The sequence below is a fragment of the Malania oleifera genome, chromosome 8, assembly GCF_029873635.1.
Source record: "Malania oleifera isolate guangnan ecotype guangnan chromosome 8, ASM2987363v1, whole genome shotgun sequence".
Classification (NCBI taxonomy): Eukaryota; Viridiplantae; Streptophyta; class Magnoliopsida; order Santalales; family Ximeniaceae; genus Malania; species Malania oleifera.
Window position 1 is genome coordinate 41262454 of NC_080424.1, and position 13184 is coordinate 41275637.

The window sequence follows — 13184 nt, forward strand, 5'->3', positions numbered from 1 at the left end:
TCATCACTATTCGAATGTGGAGGATCCACATGAGGTGTGACAACCACAAAGCATACTGAGTTAGAACAAGAACCTCTACTGTGGATAAAGAGACTTGAGTGATGGAGGCTTCAAAGGAGTTTTTAAGCTGCCATGGCTCTAATATCAATTGGACACTTAGTGTAGGATCGATAATAAAAAATAATTAAATAAGGAAGAATAGAGTAAGAAACACACCAAGAGATATTTCATTAAACAAATCAGATACAAAAACTGAGGGGAGACAAGAGAACTATTACGAGAGATTGTTAGTTCACTTGCTCTGCCCCTCTTTGAACTAGAGGACTCCTTATATAGAGAGGAGAAAGGGAGCTAACTACCTCATAAATTATTATTGAGATTTAACTAAACTATTCAAGCTCATTAATTTATTCTACCATGGTAATGGTCAGAAATTCACGTTATTCGTTGGGGAGTGTAGTTTCCTAATTAAAATAGTTATTCTGAAGGAAACATTAATACCACAGTAAACCAATATGGTTCTATCTTACAAACTCACAATGTTTAGTACAATAAAAAGGAGGAAAAAAAAAGTTTATGAAATATGTAAAAATAAAATGATCATTTCCACCATTCAATTCTATTCATGTACACCAAATATTGAATAGTCCTTCAGCCAATGGTAGGATACATGAACGATACCAATACTAGACTAAAACGGAGTACAATCAAGGGCAATCCATACAACACATTTTGAAAGCAAAAACAGTTATCCAGTAAAATCCCATGGTTTAAAGTCTAATAAACTAGACAATAGAATAATACAAATGCTTGCTTACCCAAATGATTAGCAACTAGTAATAAAACTTGCTTTCAGCACACTGAAAAGTAGACTCATGGGAATCACTTAGGCAACACAAGTGCTAAAGTTTGCCAAGGGAGCATCTGGTGGCACTGGTTTTAGACTAGAGTAAAATTATTAATAAACATGGTTGAGTTCTTGGGTGAACAACAACACTTCTTATCGCAGGTGATTGCACATTACTTTTTCAAGAGGTTTCGTGAGAAAATCCTCTTGCAATATGGGCTGGTGCGCAAGATTGTGTGTGGCCGGACTACTTCAACCAATGAAGCACGAAGAGCACCCTGGTTTTAGAAAGAAGAAGAAGAATTTAGAGAGAGAGAGAGAGAGAGAGAGAGAGAGAGGTGGTTTCCAAACCTTGGTAACTTCAAGTGCAGATTGAATGACATAGTTAGCATATGGGTCTTGCAGCAACTGTTCAAAGTGAGAGACTGAAAGCAATTCATGAATGATCCTTGAGCGGCTCTCATCAATACACCTGAGGCACTTCTCAACAACATGGCTGCTGAATTTTTGCATTGAGAGCTGCACGTAGTTCCCTTCAAATAGAGAAATTAAGTTGGCAGCAGCGGACGGGATCTTCAGCTCTATGATATACTGAACAACATAGTTTCTGTGACACAAAAATAAAAACTCATGTATATATATATAACTGCTCCAAATGAAGTACTCAAAAGTTGAATCTATATGCAAAGGCGGGGGAAAAACTAAGGAGAAAATATTGACGAAATATGTCTTCTTAAAATAATTGCAGGAAACCTTAATTACAAGGAAGGAGAATGTTGGACAACCAATAAAACCAAATAATAGAATATGTATAGACAAAGGCAGCAACACAACCAGCTACTCTTCAAGAAGTAGAATGTTGGACAACCAATACAACCAAAAAATAGTGCACATGTTGAATGTGTAGATGGATGGGCGAGGCACTAGGCAACATCAAAATAACATAGAGAGGCATATGGGAAAGAGCAGCCTAATTTGCAGTGAATGTTCAGACAAAGAATCATCAATTATAATGAGTCAGATTGTACAATGAAAAGTTGTGAGACAGGAGGTGCTAGTGAATACATAAAAAAGACTAGAAGTAAGGCATTAGCTGTAAGGCTCAAAGTAAAGCAAAGCGAAAGAGAATACGGACATGGAAAGTGTTGTGCAACTTGTAATAGCGTTTGATGTGTCCTGCAGATTCAATTGTCATCTTGATGTTTGCTAGCAGTAAAAATAGGATGGTCCATCCACGTTTTATTTGGGTGTAGAGTTATCTTATATCATGCTAGCTTTGTTGCATGGCAGAACAATTATTCTGGTGTCTAAATCTTGGCTAAAATTCTTAATGAAGTTATTATTGAATTATATTGCATATGTTGATAGTTTCTCTCACATTTCTATCCACTCATTCAGAATGAGGATATGGCAGCTCTTGCTTCTGTATACTTCATATATCTTTTAGTTTAAGTGGTAATGACTGAGTTCTCAGTCCTCATCACGAAATATTCATATGCTGTCCCAAGAAACAAATTGCTTTTTGAAAATGTTCTTCAAGCACTTGAGAAGCTAGTCAGGCACTTAAGGCAGGCATAGTTCACCGAACCAAAGGAAGCCTTCTTCCTACAATTATTCTAGTTTAAGATAGATACTGACTCAAGCAAACACCAAATCTATTTTTTCTTTCCTGTTTTGGCCATGGTGCTCTACGAAGTTTGCTGATATATAACAAAATCTAATATACAACTATTAGGATATTAGTCAGAGTTTAGAATCAATTTTACGACTAACATTTTTTCAATGCAGGGAAGATATATTTAATGAACTTGAATTTCACAGCCAGGAATCTAATTGCATCTTTTCTTTTTCCCTGTCAAACACATCACCATGTGTGCGAATTTAAAATGCCATTTCGAGCACTTGCAGCTAATTTTATTTTGAGGAAGAAATTTCAGACTCACTATCAATATTGGGCATCAAGCCTCCAGCTAGAGTAGTGACCTTGTTGCATAGATTACAAAAAACAGGCAAGAAAAAAAAAAAAGAGTTGAGGCTTTCCAAATAGGAGAATGGCTCGAGGACAGATTAGCTGTTGACTCTCAGATAAGAGTAATGTGAACTATGTACCAGTAAAAATAGTTTGGCGGCATAAGATAATTCTGAGATAAAGATTAAAGACTTAATTCTTCCTTAATCTAGATAACATTTACATCTTGAAGTGGATCAGATGTAATTCTCAGTGTTCAAATTCTTTTGTTTGTCAAAGAACAGCAAAGGATAACCTATATGTTTCAAAAGATTGTAGAAGGGATTTTCAGTTCCTCTTAAACTCATGAGTTTTTAAAGAGAAAAAAAAATTAAAACAAAAAAACAAAACAAAACAAAAGATATGGTCTGACAAATTACCCAAAAGCATCTTGAGCTAGGAGAAGCCCATTGGCTGAAATTTCAGCAACCAACTTTTCTTGATGTTTCCCAACTGAATGAGCTATGCATCGTTGGAGAACACAACATCCATGCCGATGAGTAGCAACATCAACACAAAACTTTGCCGCAGCATCAAAAATAAACTGCCAAAGATATGTCACAGAAAGGGCAAAAAGTTGAGGATCTGTTTCAACAAAGACAGCAGGCTGGTCAAATTCGAATAAATCAACAATCAGACAATAGACTGAAATACAAAGTCTTGGAAGGAGTTATGCAGATAATGCATCAAAATTATATGTTGTACGAAAAACTGTCTCCAGGAAATCCTCCACAATTAAAAGCACATAAGCAAACAAATTAAGCTAGCCTTTGAGGCAGCATTTGGTAAAGGGCAATGGCAGCAACTAAATGGAAAAACATTCTGATTCTGGTTTTTTCTGTGCTGTGTAACAAGAAATGATGTGCATTTCTTCATTTGGTAGCCAAATATTGATGCAACTATAACAAGGGTTCCACATTATATCCAGGAATGCTGTTCAGTCTGAGCCAGTCATATAGGTAGGGGTTGGGAAAGCCATTCCATTTCCTGATTGCAAGTAATTCAATTTCCCAATTCCAAATTTATCTTTTATATCCATTCCTGCAAATAAAAATTACAACACTATCATACAACCTCAATAAATTAACTGGTTTAACAGATGCTACAAATGGAATGGTCCAGTCCAAATCTTACAGCAACACAATTCTGCTACTTGGCATTCCTGGAAACCAATTCTGCCTGAATGTTTAAAGGGAACCTAACATTGGTTACACATTGTTCACACACATATGCAAACACATGCACATGTTTGTGCACTTAAATGAAACCATTCATGCTTATAATTATGTGCTCCAGGGTTCTACCTTACACAACCTGAGAAAAGAAATTGGAGCAGGAATGCATGGAGGGATTCGAAAATGTACCTTTGCCATCTTAAGGCCATAATATACGAAGTTAGGAACATACAAATAAGATACATCTAGTACTTCTAAATCAAGCAAAACCCATCCATACTACCAATGCGCATACTGGAATGTGGCATGCTGAGTGATTGTCTGTTGCTTTTTTTTTCCTTACCAAGATTTAAGTGAGTTGTTAAAAAATGATACTAATTGAACAAATTACTAAAAGAACTAACTTTTGAATCTTAACAACACAGCTAAACATGAGTGCACCTTAGCCGGCGAGTGTTCTGCCCTTTCTTCTCAATGGTATAGCACCATGCTCCCATGGCGAAGAATGGTTTTGCTAAGGCAACATAAGACCCAAAGTTCTATTTTTTCCTCTTCTATGGCACAAAACTGACGTAAATAAAGAATGAAATGTAATCATGTGAAAATGAAAGTGATAAAAAAAGAAAATTAAATGTTGCTTTGGGGGTTTCAAACTTGTCAGGTTTGTCAGGATATGATAGGTCTAGAACCATGTGAATCGAGATTCATATCAAGTCAAAGATTCACAAGGTGAATCGATAGATTCGGCAATGATTCATTTGATTTTAGATTCACTAGTAAGATTCAAATCGATTTGGTGTGGAATTGATATGAATCGTAAGAATCGAATTGTGAATCCTAAGATTCTAACAACTATGATCAGAATGATGTGATACTGGACAGTGGCTTCATTTGCAAGGTGAAGACCATTATTTTCAAGCTAGATGGTGCAACTATTGGTCCTATAATTGAACATATGGTGTTATCTGATCAATTGACTCTTCTCGTTGAAATTGCTATTTAGAGGAAGTTTGTTTAAACTATTTGATATAATGCAATTTTAGAACACATTCTTATTGAGATTATTCTTTAATATGAGAACACTGTTGTGCACACAAAGATGAGTGATTGATTGATTGTGCTACTCAGTTATAGTAAAACCATAAAATTATGATTCTATTTTTAGAAGAGTATCCTGAGTGAATCCTTCATTATAAGAATAAAAAGAAAAACTCGGAATTAAATCTCTTGGAACATCATTTACTGTACAATTGTCAGATAAACTATGTTATGTTACTTTCCTATGCTGTTGTAGCATTTGAAACATGCCTAGGAGACTGTTCCAAAAACTTGACAACCTCATGCTGAATGTCTGAGTGTATCATCCTTGGTTAAGCCTTGTCTTTATTGAGAAAATCATGCAATAATGTTCGAATTTACTGGGGTCAATAAGTTCACCTGCATTCACAGCAGATCTCTGAAATGAAAAATATCAGTCATCCATGAGTCAAATACAGCAGCTTTGGAACCGAACTTTTAAATTATATTTCAAAAGAATTTGAACCTACCTGGGGGGAAAATGGAAATTATTCAAACATGTGAACTTAGAATGAAAATTTTATAAAATTTTCATAGCTTGTTAGAGAGAGAGAGTCAAAACCATGGAAATGTTCTTTTTGTACCTAATTTTGACTACCTTTCTACGTTACAACCAATAAGGTGGAATGCGACTGGTTCAGAAATTAATTAGATATAAACAAAAAAATGATAGAACATGAATTCAAAGCAAAATCAACCACATCAGCATGGTTAAAAAGGTCAAATAGACTTTACTTACATAGAAAGCTGCATAAAAGACATTACATATAAAAGAGAAGGAAGAGGAAGAGGAAGAGGAAGAGGGGGAGCCTGGAGCGAACAGGATGAGGACAAAGAATCCAGGAGCAGCAACAGTGACAGGTTTAATGAATTTGCATACGTACACATGCGACCACATAGCAAACAACAGCTCATATTATCATCCATAATGACACATTTTGTTTTTATCAAAAATATAATATCCTCAGGAATATAGATAAGTTCAAATTACAATTTCAATAAATTGTTACGAAAAATAAATAAAATAAAATAAATGATTTGTATCCATCAGATTCCGTCAAAATCTTAAGTGACCCTGATATTGCAATTAAATTTTAAACCATGATTAAAACTTCTACACTTGGACTTGTTACAATGATGGAAGCTTAAATCTTTTTCTTGAACAAATAATTTTATCTTGACATAATTGTTTCAGTCAACTTTTTACTTCAAGTATTTACTGTTTAGATAAACATTAAGTAGAAAACATGAAGTGTGCATCTTATTATCTGCTGCACTTGCTGAGAAAGCTGGCAAAAAAAATTAAACTATCAAAGAGAAATCATGCTAAGAATTTTTTATAAATTCTACAAAGCCAAATATAAGGATACCACACCCTGGAGGGAATGCAGATTCAAATTCTGAAAAAATCTTCCTTCCATTTGAAAGAGAGATGCCTGGTTGCTTCCAAAATATGTTTTAGACTTTCAGTTCACATTTTCTGAACAAATGCTTAAACATTCCAAATCTCAGTCAAAACCCGTATAATAATGAATTTGGCCAACACACGTGGCACACATTTCTCTTTTAAGATTTGTGCTATATGTGTCCAACCCTTTTTTCCTAATCTTTTTTCTTTGCAAGGTGCAGCTCTTGTTTCAGTTGGTTTGCTGTTGACCGTGACCATAAATTGATGACCAGGTTAAATCACTATTTTCTACCCAAAACCGTAAATAAATAAAAATAAAATATTTCATGAATCCAACTGAAAAGAGCAGCGATAAGGACAGGCCATACCTGTTATTGTCTTCAGTCAACCTACCAAAGTTGGCCAAGCTAAACAAAGCGATGTGGTAGAACAGGAAAACATCCAAAGACTTTCTTGTATTAAGAATTAGAAGTTACTATTACGCAACAACTTTATCTAGAAGCTTAAGCTGTTAGGTTGTAGGCCTACAGTGTATATCGAGCCTTAACACTGCCCCACACATGCAGGCCTACGCACATGGAGAGATAAACGAGCAATAAAAACCATTTATTAAAAGGAATAAGATAATTTTTTACAACCATACAATAAACATGGCCAACGAGCCACAGTTACTAGTTCCTAGGTTGAATGAGTGAAGCAGTTAGCTCAGAGCACATTTGTGCTCTCAATCTAATTTATTAAGAGAAACAAGAAAGCACATTGTTTTAATGCATTGTCAGATTTTTGTTTGATCTGATTATTTGACACAGCAGTCCAAAATTGAATCAAAGTCAAGAAGTTCTCATCTTTAACCCAGACAGAATCAAGTGGCTGAGTGATCAAACCTAGAGTCAATTTGGGCAGCAACAAGCATGAAGCAGCCAAACCACACTGGACCATAAATGGCACACTTTCTAGACAATTTCACAGTGTATAGGTTCAAATGCAATTTTTTTTTTTTCACAGAAATAAACCAAGATTACACAATGAACTAACTGCCCAACAACCACATTCTTCAAATATCAAGGAATGAAAAAAAACTAAATAGATTATATCAGAGGGATAGTAACAAGATCTTAAGAATCTAAAAGGGCGATGAATAAATCAGTTGGGACAGCTAAGAAACTTATTAAATGCTACATGAAGACATTGCAATCAAAAAATTATTGCCCTTAACCATGTTCTTGACCCTCATTAAGAAGTATTTTAGGTAATTTGAGTCCTGAGATTTATTCCTTGTTCAGAAGCTTCCAGTTACTCTTACATATCCCTATGCCAAATTTTAAGTCCTCCAAAGCATCACCCCAACATAGAAGCTATGGAAATGTTCCAAAATAAATGACTAATTGTATATGCCAAATAGATCACATATTGGAGATATTTCAAAACAGAGCATGTGCCAAACTGTGATGCTTTAGGAGGTCAGGGGGAGCAGGGAAGGAGCTGGTGTTATAACTTTCCAAAAGAACAAAGGGTAAGGAATTGTGTTGGAGTACAGGTCACATGCGCTCTACATCTAATTATCCATGCCTCACCTGATGAAACTAAAAGAATCAAGCTAATATACCATATTCACATGCCCACACACACAGTGCAGATTTAATCCTAGGGTTCAGTATAACAGTTACATTCCGTGTAAGCAAGAGGGAGCACTACAATAACAAATTCATACAACCAGCCCTGCTTTGAGCAGCCAACAGATAATCTGTCGATATTCCATGAGAATACCTGGCTTAGAAGATTGAGTGAGATGGCTAAATGTGCAACAGGAGAAACAAGAAGAATAATAGTAGAGTCTTCGGTTTGATTTTTCAGGTTTGATTAGTGTACACCTACACAGGAAGAGCCCAAAATTTTGCATTGACTTTAACTTCCAAACGCAAGAAAATTACTTTTGAAGGTTAAATCAAATGATGCCTACTAGCAATGCTTTGGTCGACCAAGAGATGCAAGAGGTTCACAAGAATACTATGCTCACATGATTGACTTGGAAGAACTGGGGAGATGAGCATACACATGAAAATGTAAGTCTTATTACTGAAGACAAAGAATACACTGCTTAATGAGGTTAGGTCATGTCTAGAAAGATTCATAGCTGTAGAGATTTGTGAGTTTATAGGATTTGGAGTAGTTAGAAACCTAAAAATGAAAACATGTACTCCATACAATAGAAATTGAATTTTGAGAGTAAAAGAAGATACAGCTTGTGCTGAGAAGACATGACAACGAGATTTCAGTTACAGACCCAAAATAGTTTAGATAAGAATCAGTGGAGAAAACATCAAGCCTTCCTCTTGTCATTGTGATGCTTTAACTTCAGCAGATAACACTCATTTGAAGTAACGTTGGTATTTGTTGCCCTCAGGGGAAAATACTGAAAAAGGATCCTTACAGTTGACCCAAGTAGCTGGGATAAGGCTTTGTTTAGTTCAGGTTTGCAGCAATAGAGGCAATTCAATAAGATTCATGTAACACACTGGATGGGAATATATCAATCTTTACAAAATATTGTTAGTAAGTTTGCAAAAAATTCATTCACATATTTGAAAAAACTGTGAATGATTCTGTTTGGTGTTGACAGCATAAGCAAAATACTAACAGCAAGTTAAAATGATATATAAGGTAGAATTAGTGAACATTCATGACCACTAACATTTAAATCTAAAAAAAAATATTGGACCATCACCAGACTAAGAGAAAAACTAGTACCTCATTATCTTCACTGCTAAGGCATTGCAAGCAACGCTGCACCACATGATTTCCGTTCAGGTCCTTAATGAGATCAAGAAAACCTGGTTCAAGTGCTGATATAACTAATGATATCTCATGCCTAGTTTTGAGAGTCTCAATTAACTTTTGCACCGAGCGTGTGCTGATACCGCAACACCAATTTCACGCAAACACAACAGAAGCAACAGAAAGAACTTCAGAATTCCACTAAGATAATTACTACAATTTAAGTAACAGATAAAAGACTTACCCATGTGTGTTTAAAGAGATTCTGACTAGCTCGCCTGATTCTTTAGTCACTATATTCACAATCTGCAATCTCTGTTTTTCATTGCAAACTTCCAATAATTTCTGCACAAGATAATTTCCAAAGGGGTTCATCATAAGTTCAACAATATGATCAATAATTTCCTCAAATATAGCTTGGATGTCTTGACTGTTTCCCTCCTCAAAAATCTTTTGCAAGAACCGACAACCATGCTGATCCTTTGCTATGAAGTACATACAACCTTGGACCTCAGCTAAGGAACTATAATCTGGTCGCAGAAGCAATGGGAAACACCTTCTTGGAATCTGACCACTTTCGCAAACTCCCAGAGGAATGGACTGAGAATCAATTTTGGAGCTTTTCTCTCTAGAGTTTTGCAATGCAACTTCATTCCACGAATTCTTCTTCTGGCCTCTAGAACAATCAGATTTCTTGTTAACAACATAATTTAGATTTCGTCCCTGAAAGATGATGCTATCCTCACAATCAAAAGCCTCAATATCCCTTCCACCTTTCATCATCGAATGAGATAGAGGGACTCCACCATTTGAGATTGCTCCAGTCCTTTCGTCCAACAATGAACAATGATATAGTGGGCTTTTGCCACTCAATGCCAACTTGGATCGCATCAAATGATGGGAATTGTATACACCCCTAGCCATACTAGAATCCATTCCGAGCTGCTGTGAGCAGTAGAACCCATTATTAAGACAAGGTCTACTCATAGCTGTGTTCTGTAATTGAATTGACCTATGGTAATAGTCATTTCCTTTCTCTTTAGTTCTTTCCATAGGATAGTTTATCTGGTTTTCATAGCAACCAGGGTAAGAATACATAGGAACGGATTGATTTTCACGAAGCTTAGACACTATTGGATTCCTTTCTTCATAGCCTTGCTTTGTCCCGGGCAATGCTGACCTCCTATCATCATACAAAGGCACAGAAGGTCTATAGAGAGAAGATTGAAACGCTCCATAATCTAAAGCATTTTGGTTAAGACCTTCCAATGCACCACAGTTTTCAACATTGCAGGGCAGAGCCCCACCCGGGGAAGAATCCCTAAACCTGAACCCATCTACGTCAGTTCTTAATTCCCTCGATCTTAAACAATCCTTTCCATCTCCTACATTCATTCTGTAAAAATTTTCAGACAAATTAAGTTCATCCATCTTATACTCATTTTCATTCGTCCTAACACGAGAATTCGGTGCCTTGGAGTCCGACCATAATCCATTCAAGCAATGTGTGCCCGGTGTTTGATACTTAATCTCCTCAGGTGAAGAACTTTCAGAAGAACAAAAATAACCTGAGTAAAGACTTGAAGGAGAGCTTTCAGATTGCAGAGGAACTCTACCAATAGGTGGAACACCCATAAGGAGATGATGATGAATATTGAGAGATGTTCCATGGCGGATCTCACTGAAGTATGGGTCCACTTCTCCATCTCTCTTCATGTTTCCTATAACTTTTTCTTTCTGGGTTTGCTTAAACATCGCAAAACCATACAAATATAAGAACACAAACAGAACGCACAAAAGCCAATGCCAAAATCACAAAACCCACATCGAAAATCGATTCAGATGGGCGAAACTGCATATATATCAAGAAAACAAGAACAGGCGCGTCTGACGACAACCACCCTCCAAAGTTGGATGGGTTAGTGAAGAAATTTTAGTCGCATTTCAATCTCATTTCGGCCTGATTTAATTCGGGTTGTTTGGGAAGAAGATGAAGACTGAGATAGAGATGGATTTTGATTGCGACCGCTGTTCTGAGCATGGATGTAAAGGTCTATTACTGTTCACGCTCACGCCATTAAAATGAGTCGCAAGACTCGCGACTCACAGAAAACACAGAGGGGAGAAAACAAAGAGGAGAGAGAGAGAGTATAGCAGCATAGCTCTGACTAGGAGAGTTTTATTATTTTTAATTAAAAGGTCATTATTTTTAATTAATATTGATTCAGTTATGAAAATCTCAGTAATTTGATCCTAACCTCCTTCACAACAAATAGTCAATAGTGAGCTTGATTTTCTAAATCAGGGTTAATCTGTTATTAATTCTCTCGTCAAATGACCATAACGCCCCTCTTATAAATGCGAATTTCTAATTTAGCAAATAGTCATTCAATTAAATTGTATCATTCCGTTTTGAACTGTCAGTAATTCTTTTTCAGGAGCGGTGCTAAAAAAGGTTAGTTCTTCTTTTTCAGCAGTAGCCATGCTTATCATTTCTTAATATGGAATTTGAAGATCAAAGCTATTACTCTTTCTTCTTCTTTTTTTTCCAAAGTTCATGACAAGGATAAAGGAAAGAGGCCCTTCAAAAATAATCAACAGTTAGAGGCTTGGATTTAATTTCAATAAGAGAACTTAGTGCGATTTTGTAAATGTAAAATAGGTTTATGTTGCGTCTGGCAGCATGGATTTTCAACCTTAAATTTGAATTTGGGTGGATTTAGACAAATTTTAATATAATTTTATATTACATGTTATCCAAATTCAAGACATATCCAAACATAGCATTATGGTATTTTAATTCACAGTATTAAAAATATTCTTGTGGAATGATATTCTTGTGAATATTTAGAAGACTTTTGTCTTATGAAAATATTATTAATTTATCCACGTTATAAGATTTTTAGAAATGCTCATAGAATTTCCATTTTCATGTGCGTAGAATTTCCGCGTCCATATCAATGCACTTGGCAAATATTTTAAAAAGTGATCATTATACTCTTGACATGTGTAATGAATTTATGAAAAATAAATGTATTTTTCCACAAAAATCTACTAAGAATGTGTACTTAATTTAATCTAGATCTTAAATTTTTCAATAATTATAAATTTAAAAGTTCAAAACTTAATAATCGATTAACTGAAATAGTTGAGGGCAATGTAGTGTTTAAATATTAATTATTAGATTAACTTTTTATTGAATAATGATATTGCTTTTATTTAATAAATTATAAATGTTAATTAAAGTGTTTATTAACATAAATATCAACCCCCTTAATAGAAAGTTTACAAATTATCTAATTAAAAAATTAATTACAAATATTTATTAATATTTGTAATTAACATTTTTAATGTTAATTAAAAATTAACTAAAATTTATGTAAAGATTAATGTCTTTATTGCCATTTTCAATATTTTTAATTAAAATTTTATTTATTTCCTAATTAATAATTAACTAATTTTTTATTAAATATTTATAATTAATATCTAAAATTAACATTTGATATATACATTTTTTCTCTAAGTGAAATATTTATGCTAGTTTAAAATTTTTGCTTTAGTTTATTAATAATTTATTATTTTAAATCCAATAATAGAGCATGATTATATTATATTATAGGGGCATTATTGTTTAAAAGGCAAAATAGTGAGTGCAATTTGGTTTAAAAAGTAGGATTCGCATGGGAATAAGAATTTCATGAAACTTGTTAGCCCTAGGGTTTCATTAACCTAATTTTAACGATAACAAACAGTATTAAGTACTAACAGTTTTGTTCTTAAGTTGTTTACATGGTTAAAGTTTGTTAGTCTTATAAGCCTTAAAATCTTATTTTGATGATAACAAAGCAAAGGAACTTAATATATTTGGTTAAGTGATGATTAAGGATTTAAGTG

General features: G+C 34.6%; 1 protein-coding gene across 1 annotated transcript; it reads right to left on the reverse strand.

Annotated features, from left to right (window-relative positions):
• Nucleotides 1-566: 566 nt before the first annotated feature.
• Nucleotides 567-11439, reverse strand: LOC131162902 (uncharacterized). The gene is made up of 5 exons (XM_058119515.1): nucleotides 9535-11439; nucleotides 9264-9426; nucleotides 3236-3399; nucleotides 1199-1454; nucleotides 567-1125 (listed from the first exon to the last, which is right to left on the reverse strand). The coding sequence occupies exons 1-5, from the start codon at nucleotides 11043-11045 to the stop codon at nucleotides 1021-1023; spliced, it is 2199 nt and encodes a 732-aa protein (XP_057975498.1). The 5' UTR covers nucleotides 11046-11439; the 3' UTR covers nucleotides 567-1020.
• Between the last annotated feature and the right edge of the window lie 1745 nt (nucleotides 11440-13184).

What these genes read in the sequence shown, in the direction of transcription:
- LOC131162902 (XM_058119515.1), bottom strand. Translation starts at nt 11,045, where the DNA reads ATGTTTAAGCAAACCCAGAAAGAAAAAGTTATAGGAAACATGAAGAGA. An exon ending in ATCTCTTTAAACACACATGG is followed by an intron (nt 9,427 to 9,534) that starts GTAAGTCTTTTA and finishes TTGCGGTATCAG; the next exon opens with CACACGCTCGGTGCAAAAGT. An exon ending in CTGCACTTGAAGTTACCAAG is followed by an intron (nt 1,126 to 1,198) that starts GTTTGGAAACCA and finishes TTCTAAAACCAG; the next exon opens with GGTGCTCTTCGTGCTTCATT.